This window comes from Theropithecus gelada, unplaced genomic scaffold (assembly GCF_003255815.1).
Source record: "Theropithecus gelada isolate Dixy unplaced genomic scaffold, Tgel_1.0 HiC_scaffold_15849, whole genome shotgun sequence".
Lineage (NCBI taxonomy): Eukaryota > Metazoa > Chordata > Mammalia > Primates > Cercopithecidae > Theropithecus > Theropithecus gelada.
Genome location: NW_020257602.1, coordinates 1 through 13,223, shown reverse-complemented (window position 1 = coordinate 13,223; position 13,223 = coordinate 1). Strand labels below are relative to the sequence as shown.

Sequence of the window (13,223 nt, the reverse complement as noted above, 5' to 3'; positions counted from 1 at the left end):
AGAGAAATGCAAATTAAAACCACACTGAGATATCATTTCATACCCATTAGGTTAGCTATATTAAAAAAAAAAAAAAGTAAGACAACAAGTGTTAGTGAGGACATGGAGCACTTCGAACCTTTGCACATTGCTGGTAGGAATGTAAAACAACGCAATCACTGTGGAAAACAGTATGATAATTCCTCAAAAAATTAAACGCAGAATTATCATATGATCTAGCAATTCCATTTCTGGGTGTATACCCAAATAAATTAAAAGCACAGTCTCAGGTATATTTGTACACCTACCTTCATATCAGCATTATAGCCAAAAGATGAAAGCAACCCAACTATCTATCAGTGAATAAATGAATGAACAAAATGTGGCATGTACATCTAATAGATTATTTAGACTTAAAAACAAAGGACATAGTGGCATATGCTACAACATGAATAAGCTTTTTTAGACATTGTGCTAAGTGAAATACGCCAATAACAAAAGAACATTGAATGAGTCCACTTATATGAGGTACTTAAAATAGTCAAATTCATACAGTCATAAAGTAGAATAGTGGTTGCAAGGGGCTGGGAAGAGGGGAAAATAGGGAGTTAGTGTCTAATGGGTACTTCCCAAATTTCAGTTTGGGAAGACGAAAATATTCTAGAGATAAGTAGCAGTGATGGTTGCACAACAATGTAAACATAAGTAATATCACAGAATTGTACATTTAAAAATGGTTAAAATGGGCCAGGCATGATCTCATGCCTGTAATCCCAGCACTTTGGGAGGCCAAGGTAGGTGGATCACCTGAGGTCAGGAGTTTGAGGCCAGCCCGGCCAACATAGTAAAACCCAATCTCTACTAAAAATACAAAAAATTAGCCAGGCATTGCAGTGGGCGCCTGTAATCCCAGCTACTTGGAAGGCTGAGGCAGGAAAATTGTTTGAACCCAGGAAGCAGAGGTTGCAGTGGGCCAAGATCGTACCATTACACTCCAGCCTGGGCAACAAGAGTGAAACTCTGTCTCAAAAAAAAAAAAAAAGTTAAGATGATAAAGGTTGTATTATATATATTCTATCACAATTTTTAAAAAACTACTAACATTGATCTTAAACTGTCAGAGATTATAAAAAGAGGGAATACCTCACAAATAAATCAATAAGTCCTATATATACATATATACACACACACACATATATATATATGACATTCAAAACCAGGAAACAACATTCCAAGAAAGGAAAATCACAGGCTAGTATCGCTTATAAGCAAATACACAACAAAATCAATCAAAATTTAACAAATTGAATCCAACAATATGTAAAAAAGATAATATATAATCAGGTTTATTCCAGGAATGCAAGGTTAAGATTTGAAAACAATGTAATTTACCACATTAATAAAACAAAAGAGAAAAATCATGTATCAACTCATTAAATGTAATATTTGATAAAATTCAGCATTCATTTACGATTTTTAAAACTCATTGGAAAAGTAGTAATACAAGAAAATCTCAACTCAATAAAGGTTATTTATAGCTAACAACATACTTAATAGTAAAACACTGAATACTTTCCCACTGAAATTGGAAACAAAAAAGGATGTCTATTCTTATGACCTCTACTCCACATTATATAAAAGGTCCTAGCCCAGTGCATTAATGAAATAAAACGAAATAAAAGATACAAGTATTGGATAGAAAGATGTAAAACTGTCATTATTTGCAGATGACATGATTGAACATGGACAATCCAAAAGAACCTACCAAAAACTGTTAGACAAGTTGGGTCACTGGATAGGTCAACATACTAAAATCAATTTTATTTCCCTGTACTGGTAACAAATTATTTAAAAATAGAGGTTTTTTTGTGTTTGCTTTTTGAGACAGAGTCTCACTCTGTCGCCCAGGCTGGAGTCCAGTGGCGCGATCTCGGCTCACTGCAACCTCCACCTTCCCAGTTCAAGTGATTCTCGTGCCTCAGTGTCCCAAGTAGCTGGGATTACATGCATCAGCCACCACACCTGGCTAATTTTTGTAATTTTAGTAGAGACAAGGTTTTGCCATATCGGCCAGGCTGATCTCAAACTCCTGACCTCAAGTGATCCATCCACCTTGGCCTCCCAAAGTGCTGTGATTGATTACAAGTAAAAGCCACCACACTTAGCCAGAAAACAGGTTTTTAAAATACTACTTAACCATCAATAAAAAGAGGTAAAATTTAATTAAATACATGCAAAATTTCTCTAAAAAGTTCAAAACATTGCTGAGAGAAATTAAAGGCCTAAAACTATGGAAAGCAATGCTCTGTACATGAATTGAAAAACTCAAAACTATGTCAACTCAATATGTTAATTCATCCAAAATTGATCTATAGATTCAATGTAATCTCAGCAAAAACACTAACAGCTTTCCTTTTTAGAAATTAATTATAAAAGTTACAAGTTGAAATTAAAATGTATATGATAGGCTGGGCATGGTGGCTCATGCCTGTAATCCCAGCACTTTGAGAGGCCAAGGCGGGTGGATCACCTGAGCTCAGGAGATCGACACCATCCTGGCCAACCTGGTGAAACCCCATCTCTACTAAAAATACAAAAATTAGCCAGGCGTGGTGGTGCACACCTGTAATCCCAGCTACTAGGGAGGCTGCAGCAGGAGAACTGCTCCACAGAGAGGTGGAGGTTGCAGTGGGCCGAGATCGCACTACTGCACTCTGGCCTGGGCTACAAAGCGAGACTCTGTCTCAAAAAAATAAATAAATAAAATAAAATATATGTGGAAATACAAAGGACCTAAAATAGTTACGAAAATCTTGAAGGAGAAAAGAACAAAGTTGTACTAATTACACTGAGATACCAAGTCTTATTATAAAAGCTACACTAACCATATGGAGTGACCCAAGAATAGACAAACAGACCACTCAATAGAATAAAGAGTTCAGAAACAAATCCACACACATATGGCAACCTGATTTACAGTAAAGGCTTACTGTAATTGAGTAAGGGAAGAAGAGTTCAACAAATGATATAGATCAACTATCAATGGAAATAAATTAATCTTTACCTCTATTACACATATGCAGAAAAACAAATTTGAGATGAATCATGGAATTTAATAAAGCTCCTAAAAGAAATATAAAAGAATATATATTGTTGGTTTAAGCACAGATTTCTTAAACAAGACAATAAAAACCCTAACCACAAGGGAAAAGATTGATAAACTGGAATTCAGTAAGATTATTAACTTTTATTCATCAAGACACCTTTATGAGTAAAGATACAAGCCACAAACTGAAAGTAAATACTGCAAAACATCTATCCGGCAAAGGACTCATTTCCAAAATATATAAAGAATTCCTGGCCGGGCATGGTGGCTCACACCTGTAATCCCAGCACTTTGGGAGGCCGAGGCAGGCGGATCACAAGGTCAAAGGATCGAAAACATCCTGGCTAACATGGTGAAACCCCATCACTACTAAAAATACAAAAAATTAGCTGGGCATGGTAGTGGGTGCCTGTAGTCCCAGTTATTCGGGAGGCTGAGGCAGGAGAATGGCGTGAACCCGGGAGGTGGAGCTTGCAGTGAGCCTAGATCACGCCACTGCACTCCAGCCTGGGCGACAGAGTGAGACTCTGTCTCAAAAAAAAAAAGATTTCCTATACATCAATACAACAGAAAATTCAATCTTTACAAAAGGAAAAAAGACTTAGACTTCACAAAAAAAAAAAGATAGCTAAATGGCCAATAAGAATATAAAAACATCATTAGTCATGAGGAAAATAGAAGTTAAAATTACAATGAGATATCACTACACACCCACTGGAAAGGCTAACATGAAAATAACAAACATACCAAGTAGTAGCAAAAATGTGAAATACCTGGAATGCTCATAAGTTGTTGGTGAGACTGGAATTGATATAACCACTTTGGAAGACTATCTGGCAATATGAAATGAAAACACAGGCTAAACACAGGCCCTACCTTCTAGGTATATGCCTAAGAGATATTAATACTTATCTTAACAAGACAGATGTACTGGAATGTTCATGGAAGCTTTCTTCACCAGCCACAAATATTAAAAAACCAAGTGTCCATCAAAAGGAGAATGTGTAAGTAAATTGTGGAATCTTTATGCAATGGAATAGTACTGACAATACGAAAAACAAACTCTTCTAACAACAGGGGTTAATCTTAGAAAGGTTGAAAGAAAAAAGCCAAACACAAGTGATTCCAATTTTTTTGAGGTTCAAAACCAGGTAAAACTTATCTGTGTTGACAGAAGTCAGATTACCAGTCACCTCTTTTAGGAATGGGGAGTACGTCCCCCTACCCCAGATGGAGTCTCACTTTGTCGCCCAGGCTGGAGCCCAGTGGCGTGATCTTGGCTCACTGCAACCTTCCCCTCCCAGATTGAAGCAATTCTCCTGCCTCAGTCTCCCGAGTAGCTGGGATTACAGGCGCATGCCACCACGCCCAGCTAATTTTTTGTATTTTTAGTAGAGACATGGTTTCGCCATGTTGGCCAGGCTGGTCTCGAACTCCTGACCTCATGATCTGCCCGCTTTGGCCTCCCAAAGTGCTGGGAATGCAGGCATGAGCCACTGCGCCCAGCCCGGAGTACTTACTAAAAGTAAAACAGGTGAACCTTTTGGGGTGCTGGAAACATTCTATGTTTTTATTGGACAGTAGTTGCACAGGTGTAAAACATTTTAAAATTGAGCTGTTGGCTGGGCGCGGTGGCTCACGCCTGTAATCCCAGCACTTTGGGAGGTTGAGGCAGGCGGATCATGAGGTCAGGAGATCGACACCATCCTGGCTAACACAGTGAAACCCCGTCTCTACTAAAAATACAAAAAATTAGCAGGGCGTGGTGGCGGGCGCCTATAGTCCCAGCTACTCAGGAGGCTGAGGCAGGAGAATGGCGTGAACCCGGGAGATGGAGCTTGCAGTGAGCCGAGATGGCGCCACTGCACTCCAGTCTGTGCGACAGAGCGAGACTCTGTCTCAAAAAAAAAAAAACTCAGCTGTTATACTTGGGATTTGTGCTCATCAAAAAAAAAAAAAAGAAAAAGAAAATGAAAATACTAAGCCACTCAACTAACCTTGGAAACAGGAAAAAGCAGCAGCCAGGAGTATTATTTCTTAGTGTTAAGTCTAGACTGACTTAATAAAAGAGTAATAAAAGAGGCTGTGGACTACACCTAAAAATTATCAATAACTATCACTGTCAGATTAAGTCTTCCCTTATCTCCTAAAAATCATTTGGTCTCTGATTCTTCTGAGCTTGCACAGATCCTCAAGCCTAACAGAATTTCTTGGCATATGTTACTAATAAATGTAATAAGTGAATTAATGAATATGTGATCTTTGAAGTTAGAGTTCTTTTGCATCAGACCAATCTCATGTTAAAAGAAACTAAAACGATTAATAAAGAAGTTTCCAATTTTACTGCCATTCTCAATGTATCTACTCAACACTCTGAGGATGCTGTGGGAAATGTCATCTTTCCTCATGATCTGAACCTGCTTTTTTTTTTTTTTAATCTTTTTTTCCTCAACCCCCACCAGCCAGCCACACTTCCTGATGGCCTTCAAATCCTTCCACTGCCCAAAAAGGAGAATGAGAATGTAATATTTTCCAGGCTTATACAGAATTTTGACAACATAAATTAGCACATTCATAATGCTTGAAAATTGACTAAATAGAACAATTCTAACATGAACAATGAAATCGTCTTTCTGTCAAGGCAACTTTAAGTAATTCCATTCTAATATACCGTCACCTGGGAACAAACTATTTTTAAAAATAATGCAGGTCGGGCGTAGTGGCTCACGTCTATAATCCCAGCACTTTGGGAGACCGAGGCAGGCGGATCACCTGAGGTCAGGAGTTCGAGAGCAGCCTGGCCAACATGGTGAAACCCCGTCTCTACTAGAAATACAAAAATTAGCCAGGCGTGGTGGTGCGCACATGTAATCCCAGCTCTTAGGGAGGCTACGGCAGGAGAACTGCCTGAGCCCCAGAGGTGGAGGTTGCAGAGAGCCGAGATCACGCGGCTGCACTCCAGTCTGGGCGACAGAGCAAGACTCCATCTCAAAAAAAAAGAAAATAATGTAAAATAAGGCCCCCTTGTTTCAGGGTAGTTCAAAATACATCAGTAGAAAAGTTTCGTTTTTATAGCACAAAGTCAAGGCGTAGGATACAACAGATTACCGTCTAAACAAGTTGAAAACTGTTTCCAGTTCATGACAGCTACATAGCTTACCTGTTCCAGCACATCCAACTTTAACTCGAGCTTGCTAAGTACGACGTCTCCACCCCATAGTGAAAGCTGTAGATCCGACGGCTTTAAGTTCTTGATGTAGCGATTCACATAGCTCATTAAAATTGGAGTTACGTATGACTCCAGCATCTTTTAAGGTAAGGAGTCAAAGTCGGAAGCTGAAAGGAGTAGACAGAAACGTTGTAAGTCGGCGGTATAGTGAAGGAAAGAGCGTTAGTTATCTCAGGCCAAAAGCAGTAAGTCCCCACCAAGGCGGCCGTTCGCCTCCTCTTAGAAGCAGAGAAAACTCAAGAGGACTCCCAGCTCCAGCTGCGACTTCCTCACAAGTACAACACCCCTTGCCAAACGAAGTAAGGGAGGAAGATGTAGTGACCAGAAGAGAGCGGGTCCCTCAGAGTGGAAGAATGAAGTGAGGCGGGCTCCCCTTCGGCCGCAGTAGCCCTTCACCAACCCAGTCACTCCGCGAGGCCCTCGCTTCCCGGAACCCAGCCGGATCTGCCACCATAGAACGAAAGCTAGAAGGCCCCCCCTCCCGCTCCCGCTCCCGCTCCCGCTCCCCAGCACTCCGCTCTCCGCTCACACGCCAGAGTATCGCCGCATCCCCTCCACCTCCAGGTCCCTGGCACCCACCCCCGGCGGCAGCGCTGCTCCTGTACCGCGCCACTTCCGGGTGTGCCCTACTTGGTGTTCAAAACAAAGTGTCCCTCCACGGCCGCCACTCTACGCAGCCGGACCGGATTTCTCAGGCTGGAGAAGCTACTCTGCGCGTCTTCGTGGAGAAGAACTGTTGCGTTCGGCTAGCCAGGGTCCCAGCTGCGACCCTGCTAGTTAGTATAAAGATCTAGGAGGTGTCTGAGGGGGTGGAGGGAACCGTAAAGGGGAAACACCCGAGATCCGGAAGTAGTGCTCCGGGGAGAGGGTGGCTGCGGGTCCTGGGGCCGCTGCGCGGTCGGCGGTTCCCGAGGTGGAGGTCCGTCCTGGGTGGGGAGGCACGGAGGGTCGCTGGTTGGATGCGGAGGAAGAAACCACACCTAGCACGTAAAGCCCTGAAAAAAACAGAGGTGGTTGTCTTTCTTGAGAAATGGGAGGACTGGGAAGAGGAACTAGGTTGGGTTCACTGGGGAGGGCAGAAGCAATAGGCCGCTGGTAGGAGGAGCGAAGTAAGTGACAGATTTCGACTAAGTTCCGAGGTTTATTTGCTGGAAGGAGGGTGGATGTGGGAAGATAAATGAAGGGATTAGGACGTACACTGTTGGAGGACGCGTTTTGGCCAAACGTATAGACAAGCTCTCGCATTGTTACTTTCACAAAGCAATGGTGAAGTACTCCCTAGTTTGCTGATGAGGGGCGGGGGAGGGATGGTCAAAATATTGCGGGGAACCATAGGATTGCAGTCTGACGTGAGATTTAGGGAAGTTGCGGCAATAACCAAAATGTAGACGGAATTGAGAGTTCTAGAGACAAAGTGAATATAACTGATAAGTAATGAATTCAGAGTTGTAAGGGTCGGTGTTGGTTTTATTAGGCTGTAATGAGTGTATAAAATATTGCCTTTCCGTATAATAGCTTGCAAGCTGACAAACTCAAGAAACTCAAACATTAACTCGGAAAATATATACTGGGCTTAAAGGAATCGTATAGGACATGCTGCCCAAGTTTTGCCCAGCTTGTCTTATTTTTGGTTAGCGCTGAAAAAAACCCCTACCACTGCATTTTGAAACTAGACTCCTGGTCAGACGCGGTGATGCACACCTGTAATCCCAGCACTTTGGGAGGCCAAGGCCTCCAAATTGCTTGAGACCAGTCTGGCCAACATGGAAAAAACCCGTCTCTACAAAAATATTAGTAATACAAAAATAAGCTGAGCACGGTGCCTGTACTGTAGTCCCTGCTACTAAGGAGGCGGAGGTGGGAGGATCACTTGAGCCCCAGAGGTGGAAGCTGCAGTGAGCCGTGATCACACCACTGCACTCCAGCCTGGGCGACAGAGTGAGACTGTCGAAAAACAAAACAAAAAAAGAGAAACTAGACTTTTTTTAAAAAGTTATTAAATAACCACCCATGCCTAAAGCTCTTTCCTGGAATTCAAAATTACCATTTCTTGAAAGAGCTTCAGTAACTGCAACAGAAAAGAGGCCTGAGGATGCCAAGGTGTTTAGATTTATTTTGTTATTGAAAATAAGGAAATACGTTTCCCCAAAAGAGGCAGCAGCTAATTGCCAATTCCTTCACAAGAACGCTGTTCCTTCACAAGAACGCCTTAATAACTCAAATATTTGAGTATTATCAAAACTTGCCAAATTATACAAATGAATTAATTTCTTTTTTAGTTATCTGCTTCATCTGAAACACAGGTCAAAGCCATGACTTAGAGGTTTTAACATAAAGAAAATGGTTCCACTAATTGTATAGAACCTCTCAGCAGTCTACAACAGTAGCTCCACGTCTTGTCATTTTTCTAGAGAAAAAGGGCCTAGTTTTCTCTTATGGTGATCTATTAAATAAAAACACTATATTAAGATAAATTGGCCAAATATAGGAGTAGAAATGTGGCTAAGATATTTGAACAAATGACATATGGAATGCTAAACATTTTTTGTTCTCATATGCCATTTTTCTCCTGGAACCAACAAAAAATGGACAAATTACTGGCTTGGGAAAATTATCTGGGCACTGTGTTTTGGTTTAAGTTTCAAAAAATTTGTAGTTTTCAACCTGTATTCCACTGTGCCCTTTACCATAAGCAGTTAAGATAAATTTAATTCCTTTTCACTAATAGTTTCATTGCTCATTTTTTTAAATGTCAAATGGCAAGTCTTTTCCAAATCTATTGTCTTTGTATTGTAAGATTTTTCTTCCCCCCACAAATATTAAGTGTTCTCAAGACTTTGAGGCAGGTTGGTTCTGTAGAGACAGGCCTTGTTCTTGATCTTAACAGGAAACCTTCAAGTTCCTCACCATTAAGTATGTTGTTAGCTGTAGGGTTTTTGTAGATGTTCTTTAGCAAACTAAAGCTTGCTGAGAGTGATTATCATAACATAGGTGTTAGATTTTGTCAAATGCTTTTTCTGCATCTATTGATATGAACATGTGATTTTTCTTCATTAGCCTGTTAATGTGATTGATCACAATAATTGATTGTTGAATATTTAACCGGCCTTGCATACTTGGGATAAGTCCCACTTGGTCAAGGCTTGTACTTCCTCTTATACATTGTTGGATTTAATCTGCTGGTATTTTGTTGAAGATTTTTGCATCTATGTTCATGAGAAATATTGGTTTGGTTTTCTTATAATGTCTTTATCTGATTTTGGTATTATAGTAAGGATGGGCTCATGAAGAAGTTAGGAAGTATTCCTTTGCTTTTATTTTCTGGAAGAGATTATAGAGAATTGGTATAATTTCTTCCTTAAATGTTTGGTATTACTCACCAGCAAACCCATCTAAGCATAGTGTTTTCCACTTCAGGTTATTAACCATTGTTTCTTCATTTCTGTTTTTAATTTTCTTATTTATTTCCATCTCCCTGCTTACATTTTCTAGCTGCAAGATTAAAAGATTGAAAAAGGTAGAGAAAGGCTTGTTTTTTTGTTTAGTTTTCTATTATGTGTGGTATATATATGGGATCTTCAATTACAGGGACCTGTATCCCTAACACCTCGCATATTATGTGGTACCTAATAGGTTATGACAGTGATTTACTTTAACAATTATTCAGGAAATCTGCTTACCTTTTCCTTGTGTACACAGAGCTATATTATTATTCAGGCTGTCTGACAGCCAGGTGTTGTCAAGTAACTGAGTTCTGACCACCTGAATGTGGATAGAAGTGATGTAGGCACAGGCCTGGCTCATAAAAGCCTCCCACATGACAGCCTTAGTCTTTCTCCATCACCAAGCAGGATAAAAATGTGCAGAGGACTCCAAGGTCCAAGGAGAGGTTAAGGACAAAAACTAGGAGATTGAGTCTATGAGTTATTGCCTAGAGAAACAACTGCTGATAAGTGACATCCATTAGGATTTTCCACGATTGAGAAATAAACTACTGTTAAACTTACTGAGATTTGGAGGGTTATCTGTCTCAGCAGGAAGTATTATTTTAAACAATTCATATACTAGACATAAGCTGACCTTAATTCAACTTTGTTATTTCAGAAACGTTAAAATTGTAATCAACCAAAGTCTTCTGACTTTACTTCTCCCCTTTTGAGAAGGAAAAAAGAAAAACCATTAATTACTACAATCAATAGAACAACAAAGTTTTCCGGATTTAAAGTCATACACATTAAGCAGCTGTACAGTACGCTTCTGACTGGCTTCCTAAAGAGTTACAGCAGGTAAACATTCTTAATATACCCTCAGAGTTAAGTGTAAACAAATATCCAAGTCACGTAGATATTATCTCACTGAAAATTAGGCACAGTATAGTTCATAAGTCCAGTTGGCAAGAAACTAATAATCATGATTGGCTCAAGTTATTTATGTATGTTAGTTTAATATTCTGAATTTACTCATTAACTCAGACATTCTTTGAATGCCCACTATGTGTTATACACCATACCAGTCACTTGGGCATGCCCACATTGAAGGAGCTCAGTTTCATTGGAATCACAGATATAAATGACCTATTAAAATATCATATGATTAACTGGATTATGTAAAAAGTGCTGTGGGACGCTGTAAAAAATCATTTAGAACTATGTGAGAAAATCAGGCAAGGTTTAAGAGAGGAGTTACCAGTTACAGATAACAATGTATTTTTTTCCCACTGACCTAAGCCTTTCAAGCAAAATCAGAAAACTGTAATTTTCACTAAAATAAATCATCAATGGAATGACCTAGTTTAAGACCCTTTTGGAAGACAGAAAGAGTCCTAGAAATCTCTACTACATCAAAACAAATCTGAGGGATAGACAAACATACCAATTTAACTGAATAAAGAGCCCAAAAAGTAACCCCTTCAAACATGGCATCTTTATATATGACAGAGCAGCATTACAAATCAATGGCAAAGAGTGCATATTTCAATAATTGATACTAGGAACAATTACTACCCGTATGGAGAAGGATTAAAATTAGATTCCTATCTCAGATGTAGGAAAGAAGTCCAAGTTTTATGAGGCCAAAAACTTATAATTTGGGGATTCCTAAGGAAATTCCAAAATAAATTACTTTTGAAAATTTTATAAAAATACAACCCATGTGAACATTACTTGGGCTTCTCCCAGAGCCTTGGAAAGAGCTTATACAAGTGATGGTAGAGTAAATCTACCTCTGTTCACAAAAAACACAAATATAAACTCAAAATGGATTAAAAATTCAATATGTTTTTTTAATTTTTAGAGAAATTATAGGACAAAAATTGTTATGCCTCAGAGAGGAAGGATTTCTTAAGTAAGGTAAGGCACAAAGATATAAAAAGGACAGACTTTCAAGGAAAAGCTTAGTAAGTTTATACATTAAAAAAGCTTGTTCATCAAAGAACATGTCAAAATACAAGCCACAAGCTGGATAAAGATGATGAAATGTTCATTATTCAACAGAGAAAAAGAACTCATTTTATAATAAACTACAAATTAATGAACAAATCCAATAGAAAACTGATCAATTCATAGAAGAGGAAACCCGAAAGTATAATAATCACAAAAAACATGTTCAGCTTCACTAATCGGGAATTTAATTTAAAACAATAATGACCTATTCCATACCTATCAGATTGACAGTATTTTTAATGTATAATGTTAATGAGTGGTATGATAGGAACCTAGTACACTGTTACTAAGAACAACACAGTGGAGAGGAATTAAGCAATATCTAGCAGAGTTGAAGCTGCATATGCCCTATGACCCAACAATTCTACTTGTAAGTATTATAGAAACTTGCGGGCCAGGCACAGTGGCTCACACCTGTAATCGCAGCACTTTGGGAGGCCCAGGCAGGCGGATCACCTGAAGTCAGAAGTTCGAGACCAGCCTGGCCAACATACAGTGAAACTCCATGTCTACTAAAATATATATATAAATTAGCCAGGTGTGGTGGTGCACGCCTGTAGTCCAGCTACTTGGGAAGCTGAGGCAGGAGAATTGCTTGAACCCAGGAGGCGGAGGTTGCAGTGAGTGGAGATCACATCAGTGCACGCCAACCTGGGTGACAGAGCAAGACTCTGTCTCAAAAAAAAAAAAAAGAAACTTGCCTATGCACACAAGGAGATATGTTTAACACTATTTTGCAGCCTTGTTTGTACCAATTGGGTATTCTTTATCCAAAATGCTTGGGACCAGAAGTGTTTCAGATTTCAAATATTTTCAGATTTTGGAATATTTGCATTATACTTACCACTTTAGCATCCCTAATCCAAAAATCTAAAATCCTCCAAAGAACATTTCCTCTGAGGGTCATACAGGCACTCAAAAACGTTCAGATTTTGGAGCATTTTTGATTTGGGGATTAGGATGCTCAACTTGTATTAGTAAAACGGTGGAAACAATTTAAATGTCAGTAGGACAGTAGTTAACTGTCATATTCATATAATAGAATATTATATAGTAGTGAAAATGAATGTATGACTTCCAAATATTTTACCTACAGTGAGAAATATATTTCATACCATGACTCAATATATATGTGCATATATATACATCACATACATATATGTATATAGGCATTAAATTGAGTACTTATGATACATTCTATTTTCTGTTCTATTTTTTTCTAAAGCAGTTCATGACCTGCTATATTGATTTTCTGTGCTACTAATGATTTGAAACCTACAGTTTGAAAAAAAAAAAAAACACTGAACAGTTATATATTTATCAACATGAATAAATCTGAAGAAATAACGAGTGTAGCATATTATGTAGTATGTGTTTGTATATATATATACCTACATATACTACATATTATGTAGTATGTATGTGTGTATATATATATACCTACATATACTACATATTATGTAGTATG

At 39.0% G+C, this 13,223-nt stretch overlaps 1 protein-coding gene across 1 annotated transcript; it reads right to left on the bottom strand.

Moving 5' to 3' along the window:
* Positions 1-6,244: 6,244 nt before the first annotated feature.
* LOC112617038 lies at positions 6,245-7,630 on the bottom strand. Its single transcript, XM_025373769.1, has 2 exons — positions 6,920-7,630; positions 6,245-6,421 (listed from the first exon to the last, which is right to left on the bottom strand). Exon 1 carries the CDS (start codon positions 7,557-7,559, stop codon positions 7,092-7,094), a length of 468 nt encoding a protein of 155 aa, XP_025229554.1. The 5' UTR covers positions 7,560-7,630; the 3' UTR covers positions 6,245-6,421; positions 6,920-7,091.
* Between the last annotated feature and the right edge of the window lie 5,593 nt (positions 7,631-13,223).

Coding starts and splice junctions, on each gene's coding strand:
- LOC112617038 (XM_025373769.1), bottom strand. CDS start 7,559: ATGCGAGAGCTTGTCTATACGTTTGGCCAAAACGCGTCCTCCAACAGT.